We start from the raw sequence: 18,029 nt of genomic DNA, 5'->3' as shown, positions 1-18,029 counted from the left end.
CTGAACCTGCACCATAAACATGTATGTTTCTTTCCTTTGAATGAGATACTTTACTTACTGTATTAAGTGAGAATCACTTGTGTTTCTGTGCTCCTTGTTGAAAGCATTGTTGTGCACATCTTTCTACACCATGAATGGTACTTTTGAATTGTCCAGGCACAAAGCTCTTCATTAAATATCAGATGTTCATCCTTAACTCACGACTCTTGGCAGATGAAAAGCAGTTATAAGGAAGGGTGGCAGTGGTCAGTACCAAAAAGAAGAAAGGTTCTCACAGATGTCATATGAGAGCAGCAAAATGTTGAAGCTGACAGTTGACCTAGTAGCAAAATGTCATGTTATAGCTGATGACTAGATATTGACGGTTAGCAGTAGATGGTGACCTGTTCTTTACAGGTTGATGATATCTGAATGTTTTCATATGAAAATATTTGCTTACGAATGACACATATTTTTAGACTGTCCTGTAGCAGAGCTGTGACCTCTCAGAGTGCATGTGGTGTGTAGACAGGCTCCATGAGTCCTGAGTCAGGTTAGTATAGGAAGAAAAGCGGAGATCTGTGGTTTGATTGACTTTGGTGTGCAAAAGTATACTCTTTATTCTTATTATATATCCAACTTTATTTTTGCCCCGAACCCTCCCCTCCCCCCAATCCCCCCTCCCCAAGACCAGCGACATTCCCTTGTCGCCAGTTACTGTCACTGTTACAATAGCCAATCAGAGCTCACCTGCAGAAAGAAGGCAACCAAACAAAGAAGAGCAGAAAAAAGGGTTACTTTCAGTTTGTTTTTTCTTGTTAAATAGTAATAAATACATTGAGATGCAGTGGTTCTTACTTTATCCTTTTCTCTTAAGCAGAAGGGTTAAAAAGTTTTTTTTTTATTTCTGTTTCTATTTTTTATTTCTTTATTGATCTGTGTTGGATCTTTAGCAGCAATCCGGACCAGTTGTCATGATGACTAGCAGCACAGAGAGGAGGAGCTGTCTGGAGGAGAAACACACCAGGAGGAGGAGGGGTAGAGGGAGAGGAGAGCAGAAGACTGAGGGGAGGATGAGAAGTAGATCCCTGTGAGTGCCAGGAAGGCATCAGTGTCCCATCATCTTCTCTCCCAACACGACACGCACACACAAACACACACTCTCCGCGATGCAGGGAAGCTATTCGCTTCAAATAAAAGCTTTGTAAAAGACACCAGAGAAAATCCACAAGTCCTGTTTACAGTGTTGTGGTCTTCTGAACCTTCATCTGCGGCATGTGTGTGTCTGTGTGTCTATGGGTGTGTGAAAGCTATTCTCTGATCTCGATTGTAACTAGTTTGACCGTGACTGTGTGCTCTTCGCCCAGTCCTGCCTCCATATGGAGTGAAAAGAAAAAGGCATGATTCCTCTCGTCTTCGTTCTTCTTCATTCTCCTCCTCCTCTCCAGGCTCAAACAACCAAGTAGAACACACAACTCCTCAAAACACAGAAAAGAAAAATCAAATATTAACAATAATAATAATAATAATAACTTGTCACAATCATTCATTTCAGTTACAGTCGCATCAAAAGACAAAAAACCTATAACAGGATAAAAGAAGAGTTTTCCCAGAATCCTCCTCTTTACTCCTCCTCCATCTCCTCTTCCTCCTCTCATGCAGTACAAACTGTCTCCTGCAGCACAAAGTTCATCTCTTTGTCTCTGAACTCTGGCTGGATGTGTGTAGTTGTAGTAGTTGTAGTTAAAATTGTATGGCTTTAGGGCATGGTTCAGGTTTTATCAAGAGTTGGCCGGACCCTCGTCTGAGTCCGGCCTCCCTCTGCCCCCTGCAGCGGGGTTATTGTTGTTGGAGGCAGGGTAGTAGTCCTCAGGGGGCGGGGCTTGTGGCCCAGGGGCGGTCGGAGCCGTCCGAGTCCGGAAGGCCGACAGTCCGATTGGCAGAGCGAGGGGCAGGGAGGCCGAGCCGAACTGAGAAGCCTCCATGGAAGACACCGCCCCCAGGTGGTGCAACCCTAGGGACACGCCCACATCCATGCTGTCACTCATTTGGGGCGAGGATCCCTGCTGGCCGCCCCCTCCGCCGATGCCCGTCTGCCCACCCTGCCGCAGGCTGCGCCCGCCGTTCCCGTGGTGGGAGTAAGTGGGGTGGGGGTGATGGGGCGGATCTAAGAAGTGGCGCTGGTGTTGTTGGGAGGCAGCCGGCTTGTGGAGCAGCAACTGGGTGTATGCTGGGTCCTGACCCCCACCTCCACCTTCACTACCTGGCCACATCCTCATCTGCTGCTGGGAGGGAGCCTGCAAGGGGCAGTGAAGACATACACCTCAGAGTCGTGCCTACGTGACTTGGTTTTCAGGAGTTACCTGATCACAAGAGCAGCATGATATAGCATATTATGTGAGACTAATATGAGGGCAGGTATTTTACACCACCATGCCCAGCTATATGTGTTCAATGTATTTATACCGGTTGTACAAATTTTGATTAAAACTTCCAATAATTACTTTTCCTGCACCCATTGCAACCATCATTTATTAGGATCTTTTAGTGCCTCTATCACACTCACATTAATTCACAGCTCATGATCGCACTGTAGCCTCAAGCCTGAGCGTGTCACCCAAGAGATAATTTTAGATTTTAGTTTGGCCAGTTTTTAGTCAATTGTTTTCGGTGGTTAGGTTTAGGGTAAGCGGCTGAGGAAGGCATTATGTCAATGAGAAACCTTACAATGTCCCCACAAAGGGAGAAACACAAACATATGTGAGTGGGACTGTTGATCCTACTTTGTGGGGACCGATTCCTGACAAAACACTATCCTTGTCAGGACTGTATGACATTGTGGGGACATTTGGCAGGTTGAAAAAATAACTGGGTTATTATAATTTAGGTTCAAGTTTGGTCCAGAGTCCTGGTTCAGGATAGCCATGTGTTTCGAATGATTAGGTTTAGGGTGAGCGGCTGGTGAAAGCAATATGACAATGCCTAACCTAACAATGAGTCCACAAGGATAGAAATAAAAGCATGTGTGTGTGCGTGCGTACCTGAGGGCTGGTCATCTCGTAGTCTGAATGTGTAACAGCAGAGTTGTAGTAGCGGTTACTGTAGCGGTAGTTGCGGTTGTCGTTGGAAGAACCACTGGAGCCGCCTAGTGGTCACACAAGGCACAAATAAAGTCAATAGGTCAACTAGTTTAGATGTAAAACACATCTTTACAATATTTGATTTTCCAACAGCATTCACCAAATGATGACAAAAGAATTTCCATTATTATTTGTAATTCTTTTCACAATCCTGCCCCTGATGTATTTTTGATAACATTTGAGTTTACCTCGAAACCCAATAATTGAGTGCGCATGGGTCGACTTTGTTGTATTGTGGAGTACCGTAATGTTGCAACATGAGCAGTGAAAAGGACTTGTGGGACTCATACCAGAACTAGAAACAGAGCTAGTCGTGGAGGTTGAATGGGAGTGGTCCATGGCAGGAGAGGTGGATGTCGATGAACTGGTGTTGGTTCCTTCGTCGGTCGTCTTCTTAAAGAAATTGTGCTGAAGAGCGTAGAATGGTGTGATGCGACTTTTCGGGTCGTAGTCCAGCATGCGTAGGATCAGGTCTGTTAAAACACATCAAGCTCGTAAGGGGTGCAGGATTGGACAATCAACATGACTTCATAAACATTTGGATAATTTCGTGGGTGATTTACTTCAAAGATTGGTCAGTGATCAGAGGGTGTAATAATTTCTCTCCTTTTTGTGGCCTTAACAAGTGGAAATGTATCATCATTTGGCTGGCCAGAAGATGGCGCTATTGTACAAGAAGTAAGCACCACCACACAATTAGCCTTCTGGTTTCAAAAAAATGAATTGAACTGAATTCAACATTTTAAAAATAATGCCTATCATAACAGTTAAGTCGAGAGTTTTTGGCATCTAGCGAGAGAGACAAGGTGCAGCTCTTCAGGCAGGATCAAGTCCGGGGCCAAAAAATGGTTCGCTTTTGTTCACATGGCGGACACTGAGCCCAACGCACTGCGTCTCGAGACAAAATCTGCAGTGTGAAAAGCCCCTCATACCTATTTAACACCTTCGAATTGCCCCAAACAGACAAATAAAGAAAGGGTACATCTTGTTGTTTCCACATTAACAGAGAGGCTCATGAACACAAGTGTATTTTAAATTCTTCATTCTTCCTAATGGTTTCTCCAGTCACTCTTCTCATCTTCATTTGTACTCCAGTTTAACCGCTCTAATTGGTCTAGCTCACCTTTAAACTTCAGGTAGTCACAGGGGGCGTGTCCCGGCTCCCCTGCCCTCCGGCCCCCGGGTCCTCCAGTCTCCACACCTAAAATTTCATGAAGACGTCGTGTGGCTGGTGGCTTATACTCCTGCAAGGAACGAGAACTTCTTTGTCAAGATTTTTTTTGTCTCACAGTATTTACCACAACCACAACACTGTTCAATATGTGTTTATAGTGTGACAATTTTCAGAGAACATAATCACCTTCTTAATGTCCTTGTTTTTCTTCACTGTCCACAAACCATCTGACAGTTTGTCAAAATACTTCCTGGCTTTTGGAGCTGCATCCAGCATGTGGCTGGGAGGGACGCCCAGAACCTCCACAATCTTATTCATTTGGTCGACCTGCACACACATATGAATAGTTCGAAAAACAAAGTTCCTTGACGTGAAGATGGTTGACATGTCTGAGCACTGTACCTCATTGGAACCACTGAAAAGGGGCTCTCCAGTGTGCATCTCCACCAAGATACAACCTAGAGACCACATGTCGATGGCCAGGTCATAGGGCATTCCCAACAGAACCTCAGGGGACCGGTAGAACCGGCTCTGTATATACTGGTAAATCTGCATGGAAAAGCATGAGGACAGAGCACATTTAGAAACACCATTGACACGTTTCATACACAAACAATTGTAGTTGTTCTACAAGTAACGCGAGAGCGCCCTCAGTGATTTACTTGGAGCCATGTTAATGAGGAGACTCGGAAAATGGGTTTATTCTGTCCTGAATTTTTCAGCACACAGATGGGAGGGGTTATCATTGATGATGCACAGAAACACACCCTTTGCCCAAGCTGGCACGATGATCCAAAGTCAACTATCTTGATGGCAGATCTCTTGGGATTACAAAGGAGGATGTTCTCTGGTTTCAAGTCGCAGTGGATGATTGACAGCTCTGGAGTGGCCAGAAATAATAAAGCTGTAAAAGAGAAAAAGAGCAGGGGAGAGAGAAAAGGATATTCATTAATAGCTTGTCTAATATTGACAGTAGAAATAGGCACAACATAACTGAAAATGTATTCTACCTTGTCAGGTTTTGGACCAAAATGACTAGATAACAATGGCCAGATAAAAATAACAAATTATTTATCTTTTCACATTCTATCATATTTTTCTCTTGTACCTTATAATTATTCGAAACTAACCTTCTGACAGTGATAAACGTTATTGTTATGGAAACATACGTGCATGCAAGCACATCACTTTTTCCCATCAACTGGGCTGGTTGGATTCATAGTGACCTATAGTAAATATAAATCAGATTTTTTTCCTTTAAAGATTTAAAGTTATCCTTCTTCTGATTATCATCAATCTTGAACATTCCCCCAACTCAAACCAATTGTCTTCATGTCCTCATTTAACAGATCCATGAAACTGGTCTTCATCTTGTTGTTTAACACGGTACCTTCATCTCCAACACTCTGCATCTAAACTTCTCCATGAGCTGTCCCTATCTCTTCCTTCCTAGTCCCTTCCATTGAAAACCTGAGCATCGTCAACTCGGCCACTTCTAACTTCCTGCCTTTGTGCCAGAGCTACTGTCTCTGGGCCATACATCATGGCAGGTTTCAAAACTGTCTTTTAAAGTTGCGCTTTCACTCAAGATGGCACTCTTCAGTCACAGATCACACCTGACCGGACCCCACCCTGCCTGCACTCTTCTCTTCACCTCATTCAATCCCTGTCCATTACTCTGCATGATTGATTCCAAATACTTGAGCTCAGCTGTTTCCATCACCTCTGTTGTCTTCTTATTCTTCACTTGACTCCTTCTCATTTACAGGCATGCGTTTCTACTGACTTTAATTTCTCTTCTTTCCAGTATGTACTTGACAACAATCAAATCGTAATGATCCGGCTTCTTTATATTTGTATTGGTGGTCATCTTACGACGCTATTCCCACAATATTATTCACGTCATGTTAGTGTTCTACAACTTTTATTTTTATTATCAAGTTCACTCTTGATGAAACTTAACATGACTTTTCCAAGTGTAGAAAGATGATACATCACACTGGCATATACAGGAATGTGAATGTTCCAATTGTTTTGTAAATGTTAAGTAATTACATACACAACATTTTGATGCGTAGCTACTCAAACAAAAATGGTCTCAATAACTTTGACAAATTTAACTTTATTAATGATGCTTTCCTTATGAAAAGATTTCTTAATGACAACAACGCAATAATATTGTAACTGATTTCAACTTACAAATGTGCAATTACAAGACTCAATGCTGCATCTAAGTACCAGTGACCTGAGTTTTCATGCAGCCTTGCTGTGTTGTTTTGCACACGTTCATTAAAAATATTCAACTGAAAGTCCATCCATCTTAAGTGCACTACCGCTTAGTCCTGTTCAGGGTGGCAGGTACATTTGGCTGGACCCCACAAGATTAAACTTCAATTTGTTTGGCTTGATTGGCTTAGTGCGAGAGGCTGGGGAAAGCATTATGTCAATGAGAAACAATGTCCCCACAGGGACAGCAATACAAACATGCGTGTGTGTGTGCATGTGTGTGTGTGTGCACTTACCTGTACAGAGCTGCTGTGCGAATTTCCTGGTGAGATTGAGGGAGACGCCTCTAAAATTGGTATTTCTCAGAAGATCATATAAGTTATAGCTTAATAACTCAAATACCAAACACAGATGGTTCCTAAACATAAAGTGACGCTTCAGGTGGACTGCAATAGACAGAGAAGGGATAACGACAGTGTTAACATCGGTCCAATCAAACCATTTGAAACGTCCGTAGGTATGTTGCTTATCTCACCTATGTAATATTTCATCTCAGTGTCATGCTTGTTCATGAGCTCCAGAAGTCTTAGTTCAATCTGTGCCTGGTTTAGAAACGCTTTTTTGTTCTTGATGATCTTAATGGCAACCCATTCCTGCTCGTGGTGGTCGTAGGCTTTCACGACCTGGAGGTTCAACAACCACAGAGGAGCATGAGTGAGACAATACCGAGCCAGGCACCTCTGAATATTGAAATAATTTTCCCTCTGATTAGACTGCATTAAGTCATCCAATAGTGAGGAAGCAGAGTGATAAACAGCTATTACTAATCATTAACACACAAACAATGCAGTTCTGTGGAAGACAGTTAAGATTTCAGAAGTTTAAATGGATCACTTGACAATTTGTTCTTAGTTACCTAAAAAATCAACAACTGGCTGGGTCCTAACATACACAGATGATACCTCTATAGTGTTTACTACCACTGCCAATGTTTCAACTCATACAACACTGGAAACACTTCCACTTCTATTTTCCTTTCAAATGTGATCTATGAGGCACAAACCTGTCCGAAGGAGCCTTTCCCAATCAATGAGTCTATCTCATAGCGGTCCAGCCACTTTTCCCCATTTTTAACAATGTAGTCATAGTTGTCATCATCATAGCCATCGTTGTAGACTTTTCTCTCCTTCTTGGTGCTGCTGTCCTCTGGAGGGACCTGCTGGGCCCGTCGCTTCTTCTTAGTATAGTACACCTGTGGCGAGAACATGGACCGTTATCAACGGACTGATCATTTGATATTGACTCACATAACATTAATGTGACACTGATTCACCCACAGAGGTACATGAACAAGTGCACAAGCAATACCTCATTGATGTGCTTATAAGTTTTGATGAGGTCAACGGAGAGTTTCCTTAAAGGGGCGCTGGCAGGGTCTCTGAAACTCGGGGGGATTCTCCGCTGGAGTATGGTCATATCAGACAGCACCTGTAAAAGAGAGCGCAGTTTTCAGTTTTAGCTAACTGAGCGGTTCTATCATTACTCTTACACATCAGTTTACCATCTAAATAAGAGGCGTGGGGTAAAAAAAAAAATCACTACCACCACTAGCCCCAAGTGTGTGCAGCTCTCGCAAGTATCTTAATTGGCTAAGGTTACGATAAGAGTGATCACAGTGCCACTGTACTCCTGCCACCTGATCCTGGGTTCACTCCTGGAGATTGGGATTAGGGGACGTCCCTCAAAGACGTACACAGTAGAGGGCTATAAATAAGTGAAATTTCATATTAGGTTTTCTTACAATTGTATTTGTTCATCAGTGCAACAACAATACATTTTTATTTGTCTGACCCCCAAGTGAATGGCTCAAGTATTGCTCTGTCATCGATTAATATTTAAGATAAATTAAGATAAATGATTTTGGACACAGCCAAAATCATTTATCCAAATTAAAACGGCAGAATCATTACGTTTCAAAAACATTGATACAACACTCACTAATGGCTCATTAGATAATACAATCACATAGTCACAAAGTAGTAACTTGATCCTTTTAAAAATCATTCTTGATCTCATAATATTGTGGTGGTGCAAAACACAGAGCTAAGTTTGTGAAGATGAGGCTGAAGTGGAGAGAGATCTGTCGGACAAAAGTCGAGTGATCAGAGATCCCATTATATATCATTTAATTTCACAACTGGGTGATATTTGACAGAATTTGACAGCCGTTTTATTTATTGGCGAATTACATGTCAGACTGCTCTGTAATATGGTCTGTGCACCACAGTTTCAAGTGCCATTGGTGGGACATTGTGCCAGGTAGACTTGGCAAGAGATGGCATGTGTTGGGTCACTTGCTAAAATCTGAGAGGGACAGCTGCACTTCTAAAGCCACCTGGCTCGATTCCCAAATTGCAACCCTCCACGCTGTCAGAGAATTGGTCGATGGGGTGAGTCCAGTGGGGCGAGTTTGGAGTCTGAGTGGAGTATTGGTCCACCGCGGCCCAACATGAACCATGATATGTTCACGTGCCTGAACATGCACCGACTGTCTTTTTTTTTTTTTTTTTTTTTTTTGACTGACAGCGGCATATCAGGAGCACTAGTTACATGGATGTAACCTCAGTTCTGTGAGAATATGCGTAACCCTCTAATGGACTTCGCTATTGGTTATTACTCCCTTATAAGGCGTCGTATTTGCCTAGAAATATATTTGATATACTCCCCACCCCCTCCTGAACCAGGCAGAAAAAGCAGGAAGCAAGAAGATCATAGTGGGCAATGGAGGCAGCACATGTGCACTTCTTCTGATTCCATAGGGACAGCGGATAGTGAGAGTACAATTGCACGAAAATCAAGAGTGAGTGGAAAAAAAGGGCCGATGTGCAGTAGTGAAGGCTTATATAAGGGGCTTCCCCTAGTTCCCCCTATATCTTTCAGGGCAAAGGCAATGCCTGAGAAGGGAATAAACCAATAGCAAAGCCCATTAGATGGCAGCACAAGTACGAAAAAGAATTGAGTTGTGTTTTGTGAGCATGTGGCCATAAAAGTTACATCTACCAGTGGGTCACATATTTTGGAATTCTCTGCACACACTATTGATTGACTTATTAGTTGAGCTGTATCATTTTTTTCCATGTTGAAGCTAGAAGGCTGACAACAGCTGAAACTTTCGACAGTCCAGAAAACGCTTGTATACGCTGCTAGTTCAACATCAGCCAAGAAGAATATTAACATTTGGTGCCCACAATAACATCAACATACCATCAGCAGCAACAGATAACAATATTTATGTCTCTTTGTCAATTTGCGTTTTACAAAATGAACAAACATATTTTATTTGGATAGTTTAAGCACTCCCCGCAACCTTGAACAGCACGTTTTCTTTTGTACATGTTCATGTTTTTAATTTTCAGGCCATCTTCAGTGTAAGTTTGATAAACATTCCGACTAACTTGATTTCTTGTTTGAAACTTCATTGTTTAATAAGATGTTTTCACTGAACCTACTCTGTGAAATACTGTTCATGAAGCCGCAAAGCCTCTTGTACAGGATGAGAACAGTTTATATAATTGTTTTAATGATGCTGCGTTACATTAAATCACTTTGACGACAGACTGTTCTCATCGAGCTCCAAGAACCATGATTCGAAGTAGTGAAGACTCATGCAAAAATGATGTACAGAAGTTTGTCCATTCACTATTCATTTGTGATCTACAGCTTGATTATGTTGCTATTGTTTGTCGACAAAATATTTGATTTGGTGTCACAGACTTTTTTTTAAATAGCAGGAGTGGATGAAAAGTTCCAAGATATGTAAATTAGTTATTAGGGACAAAAATGGTCAGATAATGGACAGTTCAGAAGTCATGATCAGAGAGGAATATTCACCACTCAGGTCCATGGCTAATACGTTGACCTAAAGGGACCATAGATAGAGTGCTTGTTAGGTCAGTGTTACCTGCTGCTGCTCGGCCATGGAGTGGATAGAGCTGAAGGAGGGGTGTGTATGTGTGTGCTGGCTGGTCATGGCTGGCTCAGCGAGGGAGAAGCCCTGGGCAGTGGAGGAGGAGGAGGAGGAGGAGGAGGAGGAGGAGGAGGTGGGCGGACATCCTGAGCTGCTTACACCTGAGAAAAGAGGGGGAGAGAGGGGGAGTTGATTAAAGAAGGGATACCCCACCAATCCCAATTATACAGACAACCAGAAAACACATGAACTGTTGTTACGTTCAGTTGTTGTTACTTAAATCACAGAAACACATAAGACAGTTCAACTTCAGATTCAGTTCTGTTACATTTGTATTTGTAAATAAGTACAACAACACTACAGTTTTCTGAACAACAACTCAACCCTAAATTGGACGGGTCAAGTATTACTCACTCATTGTTCAATATCCAAGAACTCTGAAATCACTCTGAAATCAAGCACACCTGTCAAGAATTTTAACTTACTTCCTATATAGAAGGTTCACCAGACCTCAAGTGTCTCAACTATCACTGGCAATAGTTGCACCCTTCCATTTGAAGTAGAGCACAGCACTCAATCTTCCCACAATCAACAGTTCATCTGAAACTGTCTGATGATAAGAATAACTACCTGATTCATAAATGAAGTTGCTAGACACCAATAGACAACTTTTTGAGTTGTTAAAATCAAAAGCACACCTGTGCCAACACAGACCCTTTTTCCCCCTTCCATTTGATTTGTCTGAATTACATTCTCTTTTTTTTTTTCAACAAAAACTAATTACTATTAGTAACAACACATAGGGAATGGAATCGTGAAAGAAAAGCAATTTTCTGGAGGAAGACAATAGATTTTGATCCAGCAGCTCCATAATATGGCAACATACATTAACAGAACATGTATCTAGTATTTAAGTGACTAATATACAAAAATTGTTTGCTTCTGTCGTTTCCTTCTTGTCTGCTCTATAATTAACAAACAACAACAACAAAAACCTTCAGATGCATTAAAAAACATTCAAGCAAAAAGGTTAACTGAATGCTTGTGACTTTTCCCAGCTATGCCACATGCATGATTACTCCAGGTAAACCACCTCGATGTTTCACCTGTGCAGATGGAGCACTTGTGATGGTGGAGAGTATCAAACAACTTTTGAGGATCTTTCTAGCTTGTAAAAAAATGACATGAAAAGATCACAATCTACCCAAAACAGAGGCCTTAGACTGGTGGTTATGTATGTCAGTCAAGTAACTGGTGAGTGTGGAAGTTGAGGACAATGTTGGACATGATGCGCACATTTAAAGCTATGTTTTTTCTACAGCGACAATTATAGAGAAGATGCGTAATAAGCTGTTGCCTATTTGAACAATAATATTTTATATGAAATGGTATTTTTTTATTTATTGAATTTGTCCTTGTTATGCATGCCTCTTAATGTTTCTGAGGCAGAAAGCGTTTGTGTGTTAAGTGGTATCCACTTTGTGTTAGTGGGACTGTTGTGGTGGTGTGGGTCCTGGCCTGCTTACAGACATGACGCTGCTGGAGGGAGGGCGAGAATATCTGCCTAGTACTGAGAAATCTGCCCCGTCTCTTTAAGAGCCCAAGAAGCACTCACAGAACTTCCTTACTCTGGCATCCCCCTTCTTGCGCTGCCATTGGCCGGAGCCCCCTCTTTCTCTGTCAGCTGATTCGCTGCTGGTATCTAAGGGCTGGCTGGCCACCTCTCTATAAATAAACCCAATGCTGTCTCAGCAACCAGCCCACAATACTCATTAGCTGCCTCTCTCCCTCCTCTTCCGCCTCTCTGCTGCTCAGCAAGTGGCTTCCAATAGAAGTCGCGCTCTCACAGGCAGTCTGATAGACTCTCCCCTAGCAACCCAACCCACCCTACCGCTCTCTCTCCTCCCCTTTTCCTCATCATGCCTGGTGCTTTTTCAAAACACTCCAGCTCCGATTCCACATTCTGTTGTCGATGTATCCATCCATTGCCACTGCAGCTCTCTCACCTTCCCCTCGTAGCGCGTCCATGTTAATGCCATCATCACCAGCACTTGTGTTGTGGAAATGTATAATGATGCAACAGCATTATGCGTTCAACACTCACGTCACTCCAGGCGGAAAATCACAACACAACAGTCTGCTGACATCAAGGTGATGACCAAGCACACCAGCAAACATTCTACATTATATTACAGCTGTTTTAACAATGGTTCTAACAGTGCAGAGATGGAATATGTAAGTATATGCAGATGTGTGTCTGACATGGCATACTTCCTAGTTAAACTTCCTTATTTACAAGAAAGTCTATAGTTACTCATGGAATGATCATTCATGTTTTGATAATTACAGCTGACATGAGTTTATATTTTGTTTATGTCATTTGAGTTAGGTCTAAGTCTTGAGAATTACTGCAATCGAAATAATGAACTTGCACTTACATACATTGCATGTCTTCACGAGTGAATAATTTCGGTTTCTCGGGACGAACCATAGAAGAAATCTATGTCCCTGGCCAAACCAGCTCTGACAATGTTGATACCTGGCGGTTCTGTCCTGCCCTTAGCCATGAGGAACTATGCTCGAGGACCAGACGGTCAAACCAGTCTTTGTGGCCACATTTGTGTGGCCACGAATATTGATAGGATAGGCTTGTCAATGTTTGTGAGCCTTGATTTCAATAATAATGATAATTATTGTTATTATTATTATTATTATACCATTTTAGATACCACCTTTCAGATCTCTATATACACAGCCACCCAAAATACAGTACCATTAACAAATATTACATACTGTAAGATTGAGATCAATGCCAAGAAGGCATTCCCAGCATGCACTGCAATGAATATTCTGATGACCTATGTATGCAAAGTTCACTTAATTGCTGTTTTAAAGCATTATTAAATCTTGTAGTCACTGATATCATCGAGCTGCTTAAATACAATAAACTGAAAGAAGGAATGTCTTATGTTTACACCAACTGAAGAAACAGAAGAAAACGACAGTAAACATGCTATATACAGTGGCTCCAGCCAAGATTGTTTTTTAAAACTATAATTAAGTGTAGAACAGTTTATAGTTTAATAATTATTTATAATCTTAGAAAGAATGTGATTTTTGCAAGCCACTTGAAACACCATCTTCTTTCACTCATTAAAAATATTAACAATAGGGGTTGAAGAGCTGTGCAGAGTTATGGCACAAAGATCTGGACTTTGCAGTCACACGATTTACTGTATGTCTTGCACAGTAATGTAGATGGAACACAAATGCCAACAACCACATATTGGCAGTTAACTCCATTATTTACACACTAAACCCAACAATAGCCTCAGGGTGAACAAATGCTGATGATCGGAATCCTGCTTTCACATAAACAGAGTTCTCTTCAGATTTATGAAAGAATGTGTCATGTGATTATGACACAATGAATAGGTGCCTCCTTTATGTCTCAGTAGAGAGTACAACGCTTTTAATAGAGAAGGAAAAAAGTGTGTCAAACTCTTCAAACACCCACATGGTCTGCTTTTTATACGGAGGTGCAAAAAATTCCACAACAGTATGACATCAATGACCATTGCATTTTATGTTTTCATTTCTGCTACGGTTAAAAAGCGAGTAGCATAATATGCTACCTAAAATAAACACAACAGATGTCAGTCAGTAAAACACACAGCTACCAGTAAATAGAGACAGTTGAATATAAAACATTCTTCTTAACTCGATTTTATTCATGTTTAACCTTCTATCTTTAAATGACATGGGTGTCGCAGAACAATATTTCACACATGAACCTAATGTTATTTTGTTTAAATGAGAATGACAATTAGAGCAGAATGACATTTAATTGGGAAGCAGAATTCACCGAATGCTAGATTGTATTTTTATTTTGACTTACTTCACCAGGTGTTTTATTTCCTCAAATTAGCTTTGAAGCTATCTTCTGTCTTGTAATTTCATCACTCATAGAAAAAAAAAAATCTAATAAGTTTTTCACCTCAGTGATTCTCTTTCTTTAATGTGCTCCAGTTCATAATATATATGCTTTACCCATGTAGTATAATTGGCATTAAAGTGTAACAGTTTCTATCTTTTAGACTGTTAGACTGTTAGATTTCCTTGAAATGAAATGTATTTACCTGAACTTATGTAAGAATTATTTTACATAAAAAGTATCGGAACTCAACAGTTTGAAACAGAATAATCGATTAGAAACACATTTTGTTTCTGAAGAACTAGTGGTTTTACACAGTATCACCGTCCACATTATTCACCCCCTGGATCAGACAGAAGTATCAGCTTATGGCTCATGTTACTAAATAATCCAGCCAGATGTTTTGGAAGACTGTTTCTTATTATTATTATTTTTACCATGAAATACATTAGAACAAATGTTGAATTAGAAATATTAAGACCATAATTTTATTTTTAACATATTTCAAACCACAATGGTAAAAACCCACTACTACACAGATGTGCAGACCATTCATCAGCAACAAAAAGTAAAATGTGTATCCTGGCCTATTACGCTTCTAACTTCTAAACAGAGCTCACTTTTTAAAGGTAAAAATGACTGCGATTGGTGATGTAGATCAGTTTTTTCTCAATTTTAATGTACAGCATAATGTGTACCGTAACATTTTTGTATGTCCGAGAGCAGACAAAATGTAAGCTAGAAAGATGTATGGAATTAACAACAACAAGTTGGGTGGTGAAACAAATAAATAAACCATACAATACTGTATACGGCTGTCGAACATTTTTGTCAGTTGTAACATCAGGAAATATCTCTAAACGCAAGTCATATTTAATAGGACTTAAGCTGGATGTAGGATGTGATATACGAGTTGTAGCGCCGGATAAACTACAAACATTCAAAACCTACTGAGTCAAGCCAACAGGCCACTGTTTGCCCTTATAACTGTGGACATCAAAAACGATCTGACAATGTTCTCTGTTTTGGTATGTAACTGCCAGTTATTTTATCAGCCATACTTCTATTTGATATTCATGAGTTGAAAAGTTTTGGCCAACCTAAAACAACGAAATAAAAATGGCCAATCAGTTGGAGGATAGTAGGTCCAAAGCTAAAAACCGGCCAAATCAATGTAAACATAAAGTATTGATGAAAGTAGTGATGAATTCAAGGATAGATAAACACATATCAGACACAAAGGTTGTGTCTGATAAAACCAACATCTAGCCACACATTCAACAAGAGTCAATGAATTGTGGACATCAATAGAAGAGGGGGGATGTGATCAGCCACACAAACAATGAACTGGAATGGCAACAATGCAGGGACCAACCTTAAAGCGAAGAAACTTGCATGATGTTAGAAAATAACAGTAGTTGGCTGACAATTCTGGACAACACAGTCAGAAGGGCCAATCAAACCCAGGGATGAAATAGGAGCAAATACATTCTCAACAACTACATTATAGACCTTGTACTATATAATCATGGATGTCTTGTGTGTGCCTGTGTGTTCATGATCTGGTGGACTCTGGCAGGTGATCTGAAACCTTGTCAACAGTTTTTGTTTTCTGATGTACAAAGACACTATAACTGTGCTGAATGACTGAAAGTTTGCCAATTCTCAAAAAACGTCCTAACCCTGAGATGACATGGGGTATGTCGACTCAGTTGTTTAGCAAAACAAACAAACAAGCAGCTGGACTCTTATTGAAGGGAGGAAAGCTGAGAGTCAAGACACCATTTAAACCAAGAGGGGGCACCATTACAGTTTTAATGGTAACAATAGGAGCAGGGAAGTATGTGCTAGAAGCCAGAAAAGCTAGAAGTTGGTGCTAGATTGGAATAATTTAAAAATGTTTCATAGAAATGCATTCATCAGACCACTTCACCTCTTAACCACGCCTAATAACAATATCCTGGTGGACAACTTGTGTGGTTTCTCAATGAGTTCCAGAATACCATGCTAACCAGCTCTTTATTTGCTATGGTAGCAACCATGAGTGTCAAGCAGAGTGCAGAGGTCCATGTAAATCAAGTATAACTCTGACGCATTTCATGTATTTGAACTCACATGGCCTTACTCAAAACAAATCACCCTTAAGAGTGGCGTAGACAACCTTCCAGTAGGAATGGCATTATACAACACAATACAAATTGACACCATTGCCCAAGTAGCAGTCGAGGCCAATATTGTAAGTGAGCACGAGCTCAAGTCCCTCAAGCACCCAAAAGTGACCAGGTTAGCATCTCACTTGGAGACTTTTTGAATTTACAGTAACATTTGGACATTCTTGAAGAGCATTCATCTCTCACGGTCAGCCCATGTTGAGGCACCTCAGTCACATATCACAACATAGTTCCACCTGCTTAACACTCAGTAATCAAATGAATGCAGTAAAAAAGGTCAGGGAAAGCTTACACTATGTTTCTTCTAACAAAATACGCCTTGAACATTAATTATATGCAGAAGAAATGTCTAATTTCCCTCAGTGCCTCGGTTTCTTTGTTGTGATTGGTCAAAGTCATAGCCTACATCAGTGCAGTGGAGATGTAAAAGGAGCTGAGAACAACAACAAAATTAATAATATCATATTCCATTGTCAATGAATGCGGCGACCTGAAATGTCACTAGAGTTCTTCCCCATTGATCTAATCATATATAGACCTTTTCTCCACTCTACTGCCTTCAACAGCACACTCGCTCATCACAATCGCGCAACACACAGTGAGTGGATTTTGTGGTAGTTGGTACCAAAAATAATACATTTTAAACAGTAATATCGGTCGAAACTATCAGCTGGTCAGATCACTGTTAGAGTTCTCCTTGTTTTGTGACACCATAGCTGATGAAATAGCAAGTCAAGAGAACAATGAAACAACTTTGAAACTTTTCTGCACTGTGCTATCAGAAATCCATATCTAACTATGAAATGCAAAAGCAGTGTTATTTCACCTAAATGCCAAGCCTCTTAAGACCCAAATTAACCAATGATGAGGGAGCTTTCAGAAGTACAAGTTCCTTTAACATCAATAGATCATCATACATCATGGCATAGAACTTATTTGATCAAATTCAAATAACTGTACACCTCAGACATGTTTTCATGTTGTTATGTTCAAGTGATTAAGTGATTTTTTTTTTTCTAAATTCAAACTGAAAGGGTGACCAAGCTTAAAAAATAAATGAGCCATCAGGCATCCAGTTGTATGAACAGCTAAACAAACGAGCCATAAAGTGTAATCCTCTCATGGCACACAGTATGCTTGACAAGCTAGCAATACCAGCCAATGATTGACAATAGCTTTCTGAAACAGACAGTCACATCTTTTTCAAAAAGGAGTGTTAACTCATTCAAGATAACAAAAATGGAGTAAACTCCAAGATTGCCAGGTTAAAGTGTAAAAGTATGGTGATTGGTTCACGGCTGTATCAACAAAAGATTCAGAAATTACTGTGGTGGTGAGAAATGACAACATCTCAGGCTTCAATTTAGTTCAGGACTGAGAACATTGGTAAGCAACTCTCAAAGAGATCTCAGACATGTGGCTCTTGGATCACAGCTTC

The 18,029-nt window shown here is 40.7% G+C and overlaps 1 protein-coding gene across 2 annotated transcripts in view; it reads right to left on the bottom strand.

Annotated features, from left to right (window-relative positions):
* Positions 1–665: 665 nt before the first annotated feature.
* Positions 666–18,029, bottom strand: part of dyrk1b (dual-specificity tyrosine-(Y)-phosphorylation regulated kinase 1B) — a 42,855-nt gene continuing 25,491 nt past the window's right edge. For both annotated transcript variants that reach the window (XM_053882146.1, XM_053882145.1), the window contains exons 2-13: positions 10,481–10,647; positions 7,888–8,007; positions 7,583–7,771; positions 7,055–7,202; positions 6,816–6,965; positions 5,061–5,197; positions 4,696–4,842; positions 4,480–4,620; positions 4,243–4,363; positions 3,410–3,592; positions 3,021–3,124; positions 666–2,276 (exon numbers count right to left, since the gene is read on the bottom strand). In XM_053882146.1, the coding sequence (XP_053738121.1) occupies positions 1,761–2,276; positions 3,021–3,124; positions 3,410–3,592; positions 4,243–4,363; positions 4,480–4,620; positions 4,696–4,842; positions 5,061–5,197; positions 6,816–6,965; positions 7,055–7,202; positions 7,583–7,771; positions 7,888–8,007; positions 10,481–10,549 (2,025 nt within the window). In that variant the 5' untranslated portion in view covers positions 10,550–10,647 and the 3' untranslated portion in view covers positions 666–1,760. The remainder of the gene's footprint in view (positions 2,277–3,020; positions 3,125–3,409; positions 3,593–4,242; positions 4,364–4,479; positions 4,621–4,695; positions 4,843–5,060; positions 5,198–6,815; positions 6,966–7,054; positions 7,203–7,582; positions 7,772–7,887; positions 8,008–10,480; positions 10,648–18,029) is intronic.

Source organism: Synchiropus splendidus, chromosome 12 (assembly GCF_027744825.2).
Source record: "Synchiropus splendidus isolate RoL2022-P1 chromosome 12, RoL_Sspl_1.0, whole genome shotgun sequence".
NCBI classification, from domain to species: Eukaryota; Metazoa; Chordata; class Actinopteri; order Syngnathiformes; family Callionymidae; genus Synchiropus; species Synchiropus splendidus.
This window is presented reverse-complemented; position numbering and strand designations above follow the sequence as displayed.